The sequence below is a fragment of the Sarcophilus harrisii genome, chromosome 2 (genome assembly GCF_902635505.1).
Source record: "Sarcophilus harrisii chromosome 2, mSarHar1.11, whole genome shotgun sequence".
In the NCBI taxonomy this organism is placed as follows: domain Eukaryota; kingdom Metazoa; phylum Chordata; class Mammalia; order Dasyuromorphia; family Dasyuridae; genus Sarcophilus; species Sarcophilus harrisii.
In genome coordinates, this window is record NC_045427.1 from 91,753,927 (window position 1) to 91,771,494 (window position 17,568).

The 17,568-nt window shown below is 32.2% G+C and overlaps 1 protein-coding gene across 24 annotated transcripts in view; it reads right to left on the bottom strand.

Moving 5' to 3' along the window:
* Positions 1 to 17,568, bottom strand: part of NRXN1 (neurexin 1) — a 1,358,646-nt gene that overhangs the window by 662,213 nt on the left and 678,865 nt on the right. For 15 of the 24 annotated variants that reach the window (XM_031957196.1, XM_031957194.1, XM_031957193.1 and 12 more), the window contains 2 exons: positions 8,657 to 8,830; positions 2,910 to 3,029 (listed from right to left, as the gene is read on the bottom strand). In XM_031957196.1, the coding sequence (XP_031813056.1) occupies positions 2,910 to 3,029; positions 8,657 to 8,830 (294 nt within the window). Of the gene's footprint in view, positions 1 to 2,909; positions 3,030 to 3,995; positions 4,023 to 8,656; positions 8,831 to 17,568 lie in introns of all 24 variants that reach the window. The other 9 variants (XM_031957183.1, XM_031957172.1, XM_031957179.1 and 6 more) reach the window with 1 other exon arrangement.

Genomic DNA, 17,568 nt, shown 5'->3' on the forward strand with positions numbered 1-17,568 from the left:
AGGCAAAGTAACTGTCATTATTTTGCAGTATCTACCTGAGGAAAATGAAACATCGGGATGCTATCATTTTTATCAAGATAATAATCTTTTTAAAAAGAAGGCTTTGTTGTAAAATATTGGTTCACACTAAACTAATTCTCATCCCTAACACCCAGTCTTTAAACCAAGGAGAAATTACAGCTTCCACAAAATCCACTAGAAAAAATAATTTACTCAGATTTTATATACTCCAAGAGTCCTCTAAAATCATTTTAGGGATGCTTTAAATAGCATTTTCTCTATTTCTAAGCAAAAACTAAACAGCAATGTTATCATTGTCATCACCATTCTTATCTTTTCAAAGTAAAATTCAAACCATTTTCTCTCTAAATGAGCCAAATAGGAACTTTGCTACTTAGGATTACATCATAATGCTTCTTAGAGAAAAGGATAATCAATATACATAATAAGCAAAATTGTTACAATTTTTACCTAATACATAAGCAAGAATAACATGACACGACCACATCCTAGTTTCTTACATAAATCAGGAAGATACATAAGGCAACATTTTAAGGAGCATATCCTATAGCCAAAGGAAAAGTATTGTTAACCATTTAACAGATAAGTCCATCAAAACTACATATCTAGGAGGGACTTTGGTCATGAATTAAATGATGAGAAATTCAAATCTTTATGTGTTGCTAAAACCTAGGTTAGAGAGGGAGATGGGGTGATGGGACTACTACTGTCATGATAGTGATTATCAATCTTTCGAAGACAGAGAAAAATAGACCACCATTGAAATTATTTTGAGGATTAACCTATTGATTAATTAGTTTAAAAAGTGATTATCCCAATATCTATTATATTTATAGAGCTTTAGATCAATTTTTGCAGTATGGAATAAAATGCTGAGTTTCAACAAATGCCTCAAATGTATAACTAGAAAAATATATTGATTTTTTGTAATCACTAGAATGGCACAAAATAATTCTGATATATTAAACAATGAATTTCAAAATATTCATTAGAGTTTTTTATTTTACTTTAATTAAACAACATTATTTTTTTTACTCTTCCATATGCCACAATATTATTTTAAATAATGACCCTAATTGCTTTTTCAAAACTCAGCCCCCCACACACTAGTCCAGAAGCAAAGCTATTTAATAGAGTAAGTTAAAATATGAGTGCATATTGCACTGAGGGTCTTTTTTTGTTTGTTTTAAACTGGATCTGCCATGCTCTAAAAATGATCTAGCTGTCAGAAAACTAGTGGAACTATAACTCTCATCTGAACCAATTAGCAGTGATTTGTCCATAGAAAGAATGATCTACAAGTATTTGAAGGTTGGTCCAGTGCAGTTGTCATTTAGTCAGTGCAAGTCATTCAGGTCAACCAAATGGTTTTGGCATAATAGGTTTTACTATTGGGTAGATTGATAGATAGATAGATAGATAGATAGATAGACAGAGAGACATACATAGACTCAAATATGGAGATAGGGACAAGACGTATGATTTCGTTGGTATAGGGAACTCCTAGTAAAGGATCTCCTTCTACCAATGCAGGTTAGCACTTTTCAGCAACTTCTAGACTTAGAAAGCGGTTCTTAACATGGGGTCAATGGTACCCTTAAAAATCCATGAATAGATTTCAAAGCGTTCATGAACTTGCATGAGAAAAAAAATCTCATTATTTTCACCAACTTCATTGATTTGTTCACTGAATGATGCCTAGCAAATCAAATGTTGACAAGGCTTACAGTATGAACTACTTTGGAAGCCATACAATGTTTTGAGACTTCCAAGAGATGACTTGAGGATAATAAATAATATTCTAAAGGCTCTCAAAATTTCATGAACATTTCTTTTCTCTCATGTTCTCAAGATATAATTGATGCACTAGAAAAATGCAGATCAGCTTTACTGACAAAGTGTACATCTTATTTTAAATGTTTCAGAGAAAAAACAGAATATTTCCTAATCATAATCAGATATCTTGAAATTGGAGAGAAAATGGGACATATTCTCAGAATCTGTTTTACTTTTTTTGGATACAAACATTCAAAAGTGCCTAACCTCAAAGGAATTTAAGGCCTCCAATTATCTAGTCTACATGACACAATTGATTCCAAATTTGACCCCCAATTTTCTACCTATAAATATTTTATATTATATAAATATTAAGGGATACTAGATCAGGCATGGCAGGAACTCATTTGCAGCCAACCAAAAGTTGTTAACCTAGAAAATTTTTTCTCAAAACCACGAAAGATAATGCTTTGAGTGAAATAATTCAACAAAATATTCCACAAAGCAGAACTCATCTTTTTCCTAAGAAACACCATCACATCAATATAAATCAGTTAATTTTCTTCTTAAACATCTTTCTATGGTCCTAGCATCTTGACTCAGTGAAAAAAATTAGACTATTATTGTAGAATGTGCTTTGGTTATATTCACACTCTTCTGGTCCTAAGGGGGAATAAAATCTAGTACTTGGTTGAAACTTAGGATAAAGAACTTGGAGGATGGAATGTGAGTCTGTTTATACAGAGAGGGAGGGAAGTGCCGAAAGAAATGTAGAGAGAGAAATAATGAGACCTGTCAAATGTTCACTGAAATTATAGGCCTCAGGATATAATGTTATGAAATTAAATATCACTTAATATAATGCAATTTGAAGGTTCTTTTAAAATCAGAAAAAGAAATTGTCATATTTAGGAAAGCAGAAAAAAAAGCTCTTTTCAACAAGGTTATTATCATGGCATTAGGAATGCATACAAACAGCAAGAAAAATCAAAGTTTCTTTTTCTCCTCACAGCATTTAGAAATCAATACCTTTGATTCATAATACAACATACAGACATACATATGTAATGTATACATATATAGAATTGAGAGAAAATTGGTAAAGTACTCACGGTCGTTGCATAGTGGGCCACTGAAAGAGGTCATGCTGCAGTCACAACTGAATCCATCCCACTGCTGCAAGCATACTCCTTGGTTGGAACAGGAATCCTCTTGGCAAGTAGTACTTGGCCCTGTAAGCAAATTCAGAGGAAACTTGCACTTTTTACTAGCAACAACCATCCCTTTTGCTTGATCTTTGCACACGAGCTAGATCACATGTAGTAGTTGCCAACACCTCAAGTTGCATGAACAAACTGTTTTTAAAAGTTATCCTTCCTACTGCTGACTTAGGAACCAAGGAGCTGCCTTGCCAAAGTTTTCTGCAGTTCCCAGAATACCACACATTTCATTAATGTCATGATTGAAAAGAAGCATACAGTTAATCCAAGAGTACCATGGCTATTCTCATTGTGGCAGCGGATTATCTCATTATACCATCAGTTGGTTCTATAAAGTATTTTGGTTTCAGAAAATGCATTAATTTCCTCAAGCTGCATCCTCATGAATGAATAGCGGCATCATGAAAATGGGGATTAAAACTTCATGAAATTGAGATAAAGATTGGGAAAATAATGGAAGAAAGTGATGCAAAAACAAGCTACTGAGATTCCAGGAGTTACCCTGCAAAAATGGTCTGGCACCACGATACTGTTTTTTTGTCGTTTTGTTTTATTTTTTTCTTGGCAGGTATGTTGGCAAGTATCAACTCACATGCTTTAATGATAACATGCAAATTAATAAAAATGGAAAATCTCAGTAATAATGACCTGGCATGCCCCCAAATGACATACAAATGAAAAACAAAGCTAGTCTACTTCTAAAGAACCATAAGTAGATCATTGAAAAACAAACAAAAAAACTAATAGATATGATCAAAGCACTAGGGCAATCACTGTACAAACATATTCAAGACTGAAAGCCTTTATGCAAATTATGCTGCAAAAGCAGGCTTAATATAGTATATTATATATGGGGGCAGGGAAGGAAATCTCAACCCAAACATGATCTAATACAGAAATCCAGAAACAGTTTGTGTTGTGTTCCCACTGTGCATTGTGGGGTTTCAGTCTCATTTTAATACACACAGGGCTATCTACCTTGCAAGTCAGCTTTCATCAATGCAACTTTGTCAGCAAAATTAAAAAAAAAAAGCAAAATATATTAAATGTTAGTAAGCAATACTGAAATGGGAGCAAACACAGAGAGAACATTCATAGTCCAATGCATGCTGCTATAAAAGGGGAAGAAATGCCATCAAAAGCAAACAAATTAATACTAACAGCCATCAATCTAAAGGCAAGCCAGAGTGAGAAAGCAGTAATTTGCCAGTATTTTACTACAAATATAATGGTTAATTGAGCTGATGACATGTAATGAAGGAAAATTAAAAGGATCCCCCCCTTTTGGAGTGATATGAATGCATTACCAGAATGATTGCCTTGCTTGTTTGGAGAGACTGTTCAATTTGTCATTTTCAGATACAGTATGTTCTATGGTCATTAATGGGCCAATTACTCCTTCCCATCTTTTTTCCACTATCTCTTTTATCTTGAATTTCCATTTAAGTTTTAAACATGTCATGTAAACTACCCACTGCCAAATGGATTTTATTAATAGAATGTTTTACCAAATACAAAAAATGACTATATATTTTAGGAGGAATGGATGAATAATGTGTATAGGTCAGAAGGAAAATAATGCCATTTGGTTCTTCATGATGGAAACATCTTTGCAGGATTTCATTAGGCAGTTTGTTACTTGGGCTGATCAGAATTGGCTTCTAGCTTTGTATAAAAGGATATCTAAGGTCATTTAAAATTCGTAAAAAAAATGTTTATTTTTTTTATTATTTTCACCTAATTTGTTAATTATTAATGACACAAAATCTTGCTAATTTTGGACTAAGTAGGGAAGAAAATGGTTTTAATGAATGAAAAATCTTATATATTAAACTATTTTTTGAAAAACATAGTTGTATAACTCTTAAATACAAAAAAGTAATATAAACTAGGCTTTTCCAGGGACCAATTTTAATTAATTATTTGAAATTCAGAATAATATGTACTTATATGTAGATAGTTTTCTCTTAAGACCTGTAAAATTGTTTATCTTCTTAACTATTTTACATAAACCTACCCTTAAGATCTTATCTGTAATATTAATTTACTTAGCAGACTCATTTTTATATGTAGTGCAAAGGAAAATTCTGATTCAAATTTTATCTTAATATTCCCAAATTTTGATTTATCAGGTAACAAATTAATGAATGTGTAATGTATTATTATTTCTCTTGTAGAGGAAAAGGCTTTAAGAAATTTACAACATTATTTTAGTTTTGTACAAGTTTTTATCAAAAGACCAAAGGAAATTGAGAACCTATAAGTGAATTTTTTGAGGCTACCTATGAGGACAAAATTCTTTATGTAAAGTTATTATTGAGAAACTGACTGAGGATAACATTAGTTGAAAGTTATTAGAGCAGCATTTTAAAGATTAATTGTCTAATCAAAGAACTGGAGAATAAGGAAAAGCCACATTTTTTGCCCATTTGATGACCTCAACAGGGACTCTATGTGTTCTTACTCATCTGGCAAGAAAGGCAAGACCAAAAATTTTAAGAAAACAATATATTTTAACAATAATTTCAAAATTGTGCTATATTATCTTTGATAAATGATAAATGATTTGAAAAATGAAAAACTACAAAGTGCCATCTAAATGTTCATCTTTTAGTTTTAAAATTAATCCTTCTATTATATCATATGATATTTAAAGTTAGAGACACATCAATGGATGATTCTGCTTAATTTAGGTTTTGGGGGAAAAAAACCATTTGAAACATATTTCTATTTGATCTCAGGTATTACAGATAATCCAATCCAGTGTCTGACAAGAAAGACCCTATGTATCTTCTCAAATATCTTCCAGAAGTACCATGTAAACATCTGCAGGTTTTTGCACATGATTTATCCCTGAATTTATTTACACTCTCTTTACATAATGCTCCACTTATTTTATCACTGAATTAAAGTGAGACAAGAAGTCATAAGGATTTTTGTATTAAGCACATAAGATGTCAAGGAATAAGATGACAATGTCAGGAAGGCAAATGAAAATAAGGAAGATTTCTTCCCTTCCTGTATGTAAAAACTGCATCTTGGTTAGATACTAAATCAGATTGAAACTGTCATGTATTATAATTATCTAACACTATCCTCTCTTCTAGGCAAAGGAAGATCAGTTTGAGATTGGTATGACCTTCTCTAGCAAAGCTTGAACCTAAGATTGGTATTAGGAACTCATCACTAAAAGGGGTTTCCTATGATTAGAGTCCAGTGACTTTTGAATGGGAGGCTAGGAAATGTTTCCATTACTAGACAGACTAAGGGAGAAATATTTTTGCTAGGTGAAGCAGATATAGAATCAAGATAAGCTTTTGTCCTGATTATATCAAGTTTACAATTTTCCAAACAATTTGGAAGATGAGTGGTGCCAATTTGGTTTGGAGATGATATGAATTTCAAAATACTAAATGCTAAAGGGAAGTTTAGAGAGATCATTTCGTCAACATCAAGAATTTGATTAGCAAACACAAAAACATAATGTATGTTTCTTTGCTTATGTTTTTTAGCAGTTACAATTGATGTTATTGTTAATAGTCATAGAGCCTGGAATTAACAGTGAATTGTGCTGCAAAGCTGTTACCTTATAAATGGGAAGAAAAAAGTGTCAGGGAAAGATAGAGGTTGAGAAATCAAAAGTTTGAAATATTATGAGTAAAGAAGAGTTTAAGCATGAGAAAACTGGAGAAAAAAATTAAGGGTTAAAAGGATTTGTTTTGGCCAGACATTAAAGGTATATTAGAAGGACAAAAGTAGAGAACAATGTCTCATACCATATGCTAAAAGGATTTGATTTGGCCAGATATCTAAGAAGTCCTCAAAAGACCAATATTGGGTAGGGAGGGGAGGGGAACAATGCCATATACCACTGAATTACTAAAAATGATTACTAGAAAAGGTTAATAAGAGACAATATAAAAACTCCTTTGAACCAGGTTACATATTATACCATTATGGCAAATAGTATAAATAATATAACTATTATAAAATCATTTCACCAGGAAGCTTTTACCCTGGTGAGTAATGAGGGAATAAAATATCTCTCTCAATTCTTCCCTCTCTTGTCTCTAGGGCAAGAGGCTATTTTAAAACTGCTTGCAGAATTCTGTCTTTTAAATCACTGCAAGTTTTCCATTAGTTTTGTTTTTGAATAGTTTTCCCATTTTTTTGAATTATGTCTTCCATTCAGTTTTATGAATTGTGTCCCTCAGCTCTAGATCATTTCCTTTATGCCTCATGTTCTATGCATTTAATCACAGGAGTTTATTCATTTGAAAGAGATTTTTTTTTCTTCTTTGTGCTAGCAAATTAAAAGTAAAAAAAAAAGTGTATCTGGCTTGATAGAAACTTGATATGTAAACATTTGAAATTACAAAGCATATAAATTAGTGATCATTATTCACTTTATACACACACACACACACACACACACACACACAAATCACCTCTCCCCCCACCCCCCTCCACACACACTACAGGTTTCTTCTAAATACTCACCAGTGTGGTGGAAATGTGATTTTATTTAAAATAGAAGCAACTCTTTTGGAATCCATGGATTTCACAAAGCCAAGTAACTAACAATTAAACCCAAAGTAATTCTATATCTAGTAATTAAACCACAAGGATGACCCAGAGTAATACTATCTTATTTTCAAGTTGCCACATGTAAACCAGTTAATATTTTGATTGAGCAGAAGGGAATATATATATATATATATATATATATATATATATATATATATATTCAAAGATTTAAGAATATGTATTTTTTTATTCTTTTTCCATTTACTTTAGCATGAACTTTCCTCGTAAGAAACTAAAATTTCAAAAATGTCTCCAAAGTTAATGTCCCTGGATAAGTGAATAAATTATATTTATGGATGGAGAAATGGTTAAAGTAATCTGATTATTTCAACTAAAAAAAACTTTGAAATAAATGCGGGATGCAAAAAAGTCTTCCACCAGGTCATTTTCTGAAGAGTATAAAAAAGACTAAATAATAGATGTGCTTGAGAAAACTCCTGAATTGGATATCATGTCAGATTAATTCAGGCATGAACAAATAGTACATATAGCAGACAGTACTGACAATATTAAGAGAAAATGACAATATAGCCACATATCCAATAGAGACAGAGGATGTGAGAAATTATTTTCTAACTCTAGCCTCTTGGAAGGGGTATTTAAAATAATGTGCTTGGTCTGATTCATGACTCCTAATGTAAATATACAAGGGTTTTATGTTTGTTTATTTGTTGCTTTTTCATCCTCAGAGGCAATGATTTTCGATTCTAAAGTGAGGTGAGTTATAAGTGAAAGATAGCAATAATTAGGTGAACTTTAAAATAATTCTTTACAGAAAACATAAGAATGGAAACTAATAATATGTGAAATATGTAATTCCTAATGAGTATAAGCATTTATTTGTGTTGGGTTTCCAAAAAGCTCAAAGTTTAAGTTGATGTAATGATAAGAAAAGAAAAGAAAAAAATACAAAAGGTTTTCTGTCTATCTCTCTGTCTCTCTCTGATGAACAAAGAAAGTGAAGGGAAAGCGTGTGCAAAGAGATTTTCCTGTATAATTGTTTTCTATATTATAACAGAAATTTCTAGTGTGTGAAAATGGAGATGTCATACCTTCACATCCTCTTTCTATCTGTCCGTTGCAAAAAAGAGCATCAGAGATAAGGTCAGGGAGCCGTCCATTTAAATCCACTGATGCCAGGCAGCCTTGAAAACCTTCCTTTGCATGGACTAATTTTGGCAATGATTTGTACATCTCTTTGGCAACTCCTCCTATATACAAGTCACCTGTGGATAGAAAAAAAAAGACTTAGAAGAAAGCATGGGATAATTGACTCTAAAATAGAGATGGAGAGGTAGAAAATAAAAACTTATCCTTTACTTGTAAGATCAACACAAATATTTGGATTTTGGCTTTTTTCCAAATGTGCCAACATCCCAATATTCAGATAATTCCTCTGATGACTACAGAACCACCAAAAATGGCTACAAAGATTCCATGAAGGTGACATTATTGAAAGATGATAATTTGATTAACAAGTCTCAGTCTACTGATATCTTAAAAGGTCTTTCATTTATGAAATATTTTTAGTGTCTAAATCCAATTTTCTTGCTACATTTCAATTCATTTTCTCTTGCTTTGTCTTGCAGACTTAACCACCATCCCAATAATATTTTGTGTATACCTGAAGATTGCTGTGTGCTGCTTCAGACCTCACTTCTATTTAGTCACAATTTCTTTATCTACTCTTTAAAACCTGAGCCTCATACCTGAAATTATCTGTCTCTTCATCTGTCTCTCAGTTTCCTTGCTTTCTTTTAAGAATCAGTTCAAAATCTACTTTCTATAGGAAATCAGTTGGTTATCTGAGCCTTCCTTGTTCGTGTATTTCCATATATTCTCTATATATCTTATATGTGCTTATCAGATAGCTTTTTCCTTAGTGGAATGTGCTCTTTTTGAGGGCAGGGACTTCTAAGGATATGGAATGGGGATAAAAATCCATCTTTCTTTTGTATCTCCATTGATTAGTAGAGTCATTTGCACATATTTAATGCTTGTTGACATTCTAACAGCTTTCTTGTACCACTGCAGTTTACACAGATCTTAAATTAACAACTTCACTTTTTATTCATTTGTATGTTATTTTCCACATGCATGTCTTTAGATTTTGTATAATACATATGTGTATGTATATGTGAGTAAACATATTTGTATATGTATGTATGCATATATATATATATATTTTCTAATGACATACGTATACTTATTAAGAAATAGGCCATGATTGAGTGTTTTTCTTACTTCTCAAAGCTTAAATTTTGTCCTGTGATCAATCAATAAATTTGATTTATGGGTGTTTCAGGAAAGGTTTATTCTTTGTGATATGATTTATTTATGTTATATTTTATATTATTCTGTTTTTAGGTGCTCACTTTTCTAACTTTATGGGTAGTTGTAATGAAGGTTCATAGGATCATTATTAAAAGATCAGCGATTTGGGCCAGGAAGAGACCTTGGATGTTATCTAGTACAAACCATTAGTTTTACAGAGAATTAGTGAGATCCAAAGAAATTTTCATTATTTGTTTGGGGTCACAGTGGTAATAAGTAGTGAAGCTAGCATTTGAACCTAGATCCTTTAATTCCAATTCTCCCAGCAATGTTTTACTTCATTCTGTTTTCTTAGGGTACTTCCTGAACCACTTCCTCATTATTACCAATCATACCAGATATCATATTCTGAATAGAATTCAGCCCTGGAGCCTCATTCTTCTGATTTATGATGATCTCTCCTATTTCAGGAATGTTTTACTCTAACTACTTCATCCCCTTTGTTCTGACCTAGTCTTCAACAATTTAATTGATAACAACCTCCTTGCTTCATTGCCTTTCATCCCTACACTGTCCTGTTCCCCAGCTCTCACTCCATCACATTATCACTCTGATTTTCTGGACCAAAATGACCCCTTGTCTATACATACTGCTTTTCTAATTAGAAGGCAAGATCTCTGAGGGCAAGGCCTTTGCTTATATCTCCAGAACTTAGCAGTCTTTGGTTTATGGTAAGCATTTAATAAATACCTTTTTCATTCATTCTATTGCACTAATTTACTCCTATTACTGCTTTGAAATGCATAATCACACCCAACTTATTTTATTGTCATTTATCTCTATTGCTTCAGCCACTGGTGAAAATATCAGATCGAGGAAGGATAGTCTTGGAATTGTGCTGCAGTATATTGATAACACACACTTCATTTAGCCAGCATAATATATCTATGTCCCATAATTCCCTTTTTTTGCTTTCCCTAATTTACTGGAAGCAATTCCTAGGATGGGTTGATTGTAGAGAACCTAAAATCTGGAAACCAGGAAGAAGCTATTGAATATATGTCAGAAGTAAACAAATAGGGGAACATATAAGAGTGGCAGTAGTGAAGAGGTAGGGAGTAATTTGAGCTATAATAGACAATGATAAAACTTTATAACCCAACAGATATGTGAAGTAAATTACACAGAAGAGTAAGAGAAACTGTGAAAGTGATCCTGGTTTTGTATTATCTTTAGATTAAAATATACTAATTCTGGCATTTACATTATCTATAACCTGACTTTATCCTGCCTTCCCAGATTTATTTACTATTTCACTCACTTGATGTTCCAGCAAAATTGGCCTTCGAAATGTACCCTGATTTTGCCATTCCACGTTCTGTCCTTGAATCTTACCATGAGCTATCCTCTATATTTGTAAAAATTCCCATTGTTTCTGAAACTCTCAGATTCTTCAACATCACTTAGGATTTAAACATGGAAATAGAGTTATCAAGGAACATTTAAGAGGTCAAGTCCGGTAGGCTATTAGTAATATGAACCTGGAATTGAATTATAGTTTAGATGTTGTCTAAATGTCTAAGAGAAAGTGAATATAATTGAATTTAAATGGAAATATCCAAGTATGATTTTAGAGCAGTGGAAATTATTTCAATTCCTATTAGTGATTTTAACAATATTAATTATTAATCTTAATTATTTAATTCATATTATTAATATCTATATTTTTTTATTCATAACTCCTTAAAAGATACCATATTTCTCAAATGTTATTTTAACTTTTTAAAGTTCCCCAAAAGGGCAATCGCTTTCAGGACATAGAGATAGTATTCTAGTAAAACTCAAGGTAGCAAAAGAAATAAGAAAGCAAATAAAACAGGCATTTGAAAAAAAAACCTATCACTGTTTGAGGAAAAGACTATCATGGTGCATAATTGCTTCTGTTTCTTCGGACTGGATTGTAAATTGTGTCAGTGCTAGAATTCATCTGATTCTCTAATGAAATTGATATTCAAGCAATGGTACACTAAGAAATTTCTCTCAACTCTTAACTGTGGCTAGAAATTTTTAAAAAATCATGCTCCCTTTGTTAATTGTGAAATGCTATTTCAGGAGGAAGAACTTCACTTTTTACCTCTTGGGAGCAATCAACTCATAATCTGAGGTTTAGAATTTCATTGCCTCCAATTTAATCTCCTTTTGCATAACTATATATGAAGTGAATAAGCAGAGGAACAATTCTAAGCAAGGTACTGCCTTATATACATCACAAAAGCTTTATTTGAAGGGAAGAAAGTAAAATTTCTTTTAAAAATAAGTAAGATAGAACATTCTCTGAGCACCAAAAAGGGAGCAGATATTTGAAATAAGTAGACCTTGGTAATATTGCTTGTTCTCACTTATTAAGAAGAGAAAATTAAAACTACTGTTTCCTTCATTTATTTAAATGAATCATGTTGGTCTGCTAAAAACAAAACTATAGGTGAAATCAATGTCCCCCTTATAATTTTATAATTAAGAAACCCAGTGTAGAGTTTGAGAACAACCAATGGATCTAAACAACTTAGGAATAAATGGTCATTTAACTGAATGGGAAAATTCCTAAATTCAGAACATATGAAACATTCAATATTGAAGATAAAGTGAAGCTGATCCTTCAAATAGTGCCTCATTCTAAGAACAAAAACCAAACAAAAACCATCCACAACCCCAGTTCTAAGGTTTCAAAAGGTTGTTTTGACTGTGCATGAAATTAGAAGGTCAATGTATAGTGAATCCCAGATTGTTTTAAAAATGGATTTATAGGATCATAAATTTAGAGGTAAATGAGACCTTTATAGAGACTATAAAGTGGCACCACACCCAACCCTCTTCATTTTACAAATGAGGAAATTAAGTCATGAAAAGATTTAAAAAATTTCCAGGGCCACCTAGTATTACACAGGATCATGAAAGACCAAACAAGCATTTATTGAACACCTACCATGTGTCAGGTACTATTCTAAGAACTTTACAAACATTATGTCAATCCTGAAAACAACTCTGACTTGTAAGAAAGAAAGAAGGAAAGGGAATAAGTATTTATTAAATGCATACTATGTGGCAGACACTGTGCTAAGTTCTTTTTTTTATATAGCTTTTTTTATTTACAAGACATATGCATGGGTAATTTTTCAGCACTGACCCTTGTAAACCTTCTGTTCCACCTTTTCTCCTCCTTCCCCCTCCCCCCCCCCAGATGGCAGGTAGACCAATACATGTTAAATATGTTAAAGTATATGTTAAGTGCAATATATGTATACATATTTATACAGTTATTTTGCTGCACAAGAAAAATCAGATTTAGAAATAAGGTAAAAATAACCTGAGAAGGAAAATAAAAATGCAAATGGAGATAAACAGAGAGAGTGGAAATGCAATGTTGTGGTCCACCCTCATTTCCTATAGTTCTTTCACTGGGTGTAGTTGGTTCTCTTCATTATTGAACAATTGGAATTGATTTGGTTCATGTCATTGTTGAAGAGAGCCATATCCATCAGAATTAATCATCATATAGTATTGTTGTTGAAGTGTATAATGATCTCCTGGTCCTGCTCATTTTGCTCAACTTCAGTTCATGTAAGTCTCTCCAGGCCTTTCTGAAATCATCCTGCTGGTCATTTCTTACAGAACAATAATATTTCATAATATTCATATACCACAATTTATTCAGCCATTCTTCAACTGATGGGCATCCATTCAATTCCCAAGGGCTACCACAAACATTTTTGTGCTAAGTTCTTTAGAAAAAATATCTCCCAACAGTGATCTCAACTTATTGATCCTCATAACAATACTGTGAGGTGCCACTATGATCCCAATTTTACTGAGACAGAGGTTGAGTATTGCTCATGTCATACAACTAGCAAATGTCTGTCTAGATTTGAACTCTGATCTTTCTGACTTCAGGCCTAGCACTCTAACCATTCTGCCACTTTCCTGCCTCAAAGAGTTTGAAAAGTAGATATCACAATGCAAAATTCAGTGCCCTATTCCCTATACCAAGCTGTTTTTTTTTTTAGTAGCTGTTCTTTAATCCTTCATGTATCTTAAAATGAGCTTTCTTGTCCCTCCATACTTTGGATAGATATTACAATGGCACAAGAGAAGAAACATTTAAGGATAGATAATCAGATTATATAATTAAGTATGGATTATCAGAACTAGAAGAAACAGTAGGGATCAATTGAGAGTCATTATTTCATAGAAATGGAAGAGACTAAGCAACACATGGTTATTTCATTCTTGTGCTCTAGAGGAAAACCACACACACACACACACACACACACAGAGCTCTCCTATATCTGATCTCTTTAGTTTAAAGCTTTGATACATATTTAAAGGCACATCCTTCTTAGAGAAGTAAAACGTTAAGCTGTTTACAACTTACACATTAAAGTAAAAGGATTTTGGATCATCCTACACAGGCTTTGAAGGAGAAAGAGTCTAGAATGCTAAGTACCATGTCAAATAGTAAAGAAAGGAGATTAGGGATATTGCTGATTGGCTGAGGGCACTGAAGACAGTTCTCTACTTTATCATATTACTTCTAAATGCTATGAAGCATTGAATATGAATATTGAATATGAATATTGAATATTGAATATGAATATTGAATTGAATATGAAGATATATTTAGAAGGAAAGATCAGAGTCTTCTGTATATGAGTGAGTGTTTTTCTTCATTAGAGCTCCTCTCTATTCAACTAGCATCACTGAGATAATGAAACCTCAAAACTGGATTAAAAACAAAAGAATGCTCATAATCTTCTCTATCTGTTATTAGTAGAAAGGATGAATTCAGTACAATTCTTTGATGAATGATGATGGCAGAGCTGGCCGACAGACTAAAATTGGTACTCAGACCAAAGAAAACTATTTCCTTTTTACCATTTAATTTTTATACTTTCCTGTCTTTCACATATGCTATATAGCATAAACACCGGCCTACTTGCAGTTCTTCGAACATAACAGTCCATCATTTGTCTCCTTTAATAATTCTCCCCTATTCAAGAAATCTTCTATTCTCTTACTCCATGTCTTTCTTACCCTGATTTTTTCAAGATTCAGCTCAAGTTTCATCTACTTTACAAAGTTCTTTGTAGTTACCCCAGGTGCTAACACTTTCTTTTTTCTGAATCCCTTCTGTCTTCTCTATATATTTTATATTTACCTAAATGTTTATGTTATTTTTCCTAACAGAATATAAGTACATTGAAGAGTTTTTAAATTTATTTTTATTTTCAACCCTTAATGTAGTCTTGGCACCTATTAAGTGCTTAATATATGCGTATTAACTTGAGTTTATTATTTTTTTCCAAGACAATGAATAAGGAAGCATTAAGATTCTAATTATCTCTTTTTCTTCATGTTCATCAACTAAATCTGTGGCATATGAAAATCTGGATGAGTCTATCTTGTTATTTTTTTTTCTATTGGAGAGCACCTTCATCTACTCTACCTATATTCAGAGAGAATTACAATATTTCCTCTCTTATACAAATAATCTTTTGCTGAAAGGCCAAAGCCAATCAAATTCATAGAGGTTGACATGGAAGACCCAGGACCTCAATTCTTTTTGAAGAGCCTTTCTGAGAACTGTTTACAAAAATGTTATAGCAATTTCATTTATTTTTATCATCATTCCCTGTTCTTCTAAGGAGCAGAAAATATTTTTATAGGCTTTGCTATAACCTAGATTGTCCATGGCCTAAAGACAAAAGTACTATTGTCAACAAACATTTATCTAGCTCAATGGCCACTCCAGCAATATATTATTTTCCTATTTCATTTTTCTCCAAGTGTTTAAAAGCATCTTATAGTCATTACTTTGTCATGTTTCTAGGACAACTATATAATTTCAATAAAATAAGATTTATCATTGCACAATCATTATTTGTATTTTAAAATATAGTGTTTATCATTCTGTTGGTAGGTATATAAAATCATTGAAGTTGACCTTCATTTTTACTGACCCAATTATCATTTTAATATCTATCCTTACTACATATCAGCACTAGAAAAGATTATTTGTTCCAGTTAGAATGATCCGTTTTTGTCTCCTACAAAACTCTGAATATTCCTGTCTCTGGACAGGGAAATCTCCAAAATAAAGCTGGGTTATGTCATGTATAAGTTTTCCAAAATGTAACAAAGTCCCCAACTCCCTCTTTCATTTAGTACATATGTAACAGAACTATAACATTTTGGAATTGGTTAGTATTTCTCTGTCCATCTAAATCAGGGGCTCTTAACATTTTGTTAAGCCATGAATACTTTTGGTAGTCCAGGGTAACCCTCTCATAACATGCAGGGCTGATTCAATGTAAGGAAACCTATCAGCACAATTGATCATATCAATAACAAAAACACAAAAGTCATGTGATTATCTCACTAGATGCAGAATGAGCTTTTGTCAAAATAAACGTCATTCCTATTAAAAATATCAGAAAGCATGGGAATAAATAAAGCTTTCCTTAAAATGATAAGTAGCATTATATATAATGGGATAAGTTAGAAGTCTTCCCAATAAAATTAGGGTGAAGCAATGACTAATTATCGCCACTATTATTCAATGATGTACTAGAAATGCTAGCAATAAGAAAAGAAAGAAATTGAAAAAATAGAGTAGGCAATGAGGAAAAAAAATTATTACTCTTTGCTGATGATATGATAGTATACTTGAAGAATTAACTAAAAAACTAGTTGAAATAATTAGCAATGTTAGCAGAACTGAAGTACAAAAATAAATATAAACATCACTAGCATTTCTATATATTATCAACCAGTCCAGCAGCAAGAAAGAGAAAAAGAAACTTAATTTAAAATAACTCTTGACAATATAAAATACTTGGGAGACTACCTGCCAAGACAAATCCTGGAACTGTATGAATGCAATTATAAAACACTTTTCACGAAAATCAAGTCAGATAAACAATTGGAAAAAATAATTTCTCATGGGTAGGCTGAATCAATATAATAAAAATGACAATTTTACCTAAATTAATTTACTTATTCTGTGCCATATTGGTTAAACTACCAAATATTATTTTATAGAGCTAGAAAATATAATAGCAAAATTCATCTGAAAGAACAAAAGATTAAGAATGTCACGGGAATTAATTTTTTAAAAATGTGAAAAAGGTGGCTTAGCTGCATCAAATCCCAAACTGTATTATAAGGTGCTAATCATCAAAATAAAGATTCAAAGGTGTTATAGAAGCAAATGATATTAAGAATAATAGCATTTTATAGGACTTTGTGGTTTGCAAACAATTTTGTATATATCATTTCATTTGATCCTCACAGAAACCTCTTACAGTGGTTACTGTTATAACCTTTATTTTGCAGATGAGGAAGCTAAGACTTACACAGAGTAACTGTGTTACTCAGCATCACATAGCTACTAAGTGTCTCAGTCAGAATTCAAACTCTCATCTTCCTGACTCCCCAAGTCCAGCACTTTATATGCTTTGTTCTTTTCTAACTGCCTCTAATGATTTGTCCACAATCATATCGTTTATGTGTCAGTTCCAGGTTTCTTATTCAAATCTCTTGGCTCTTGGTTGCTTTGTCAACTATAGCATGCTTCCTTCTGTCCTTATCTCTTTGTGGACCTGTTTGTTTCCTGGGGATAGGATTCATCTGGATC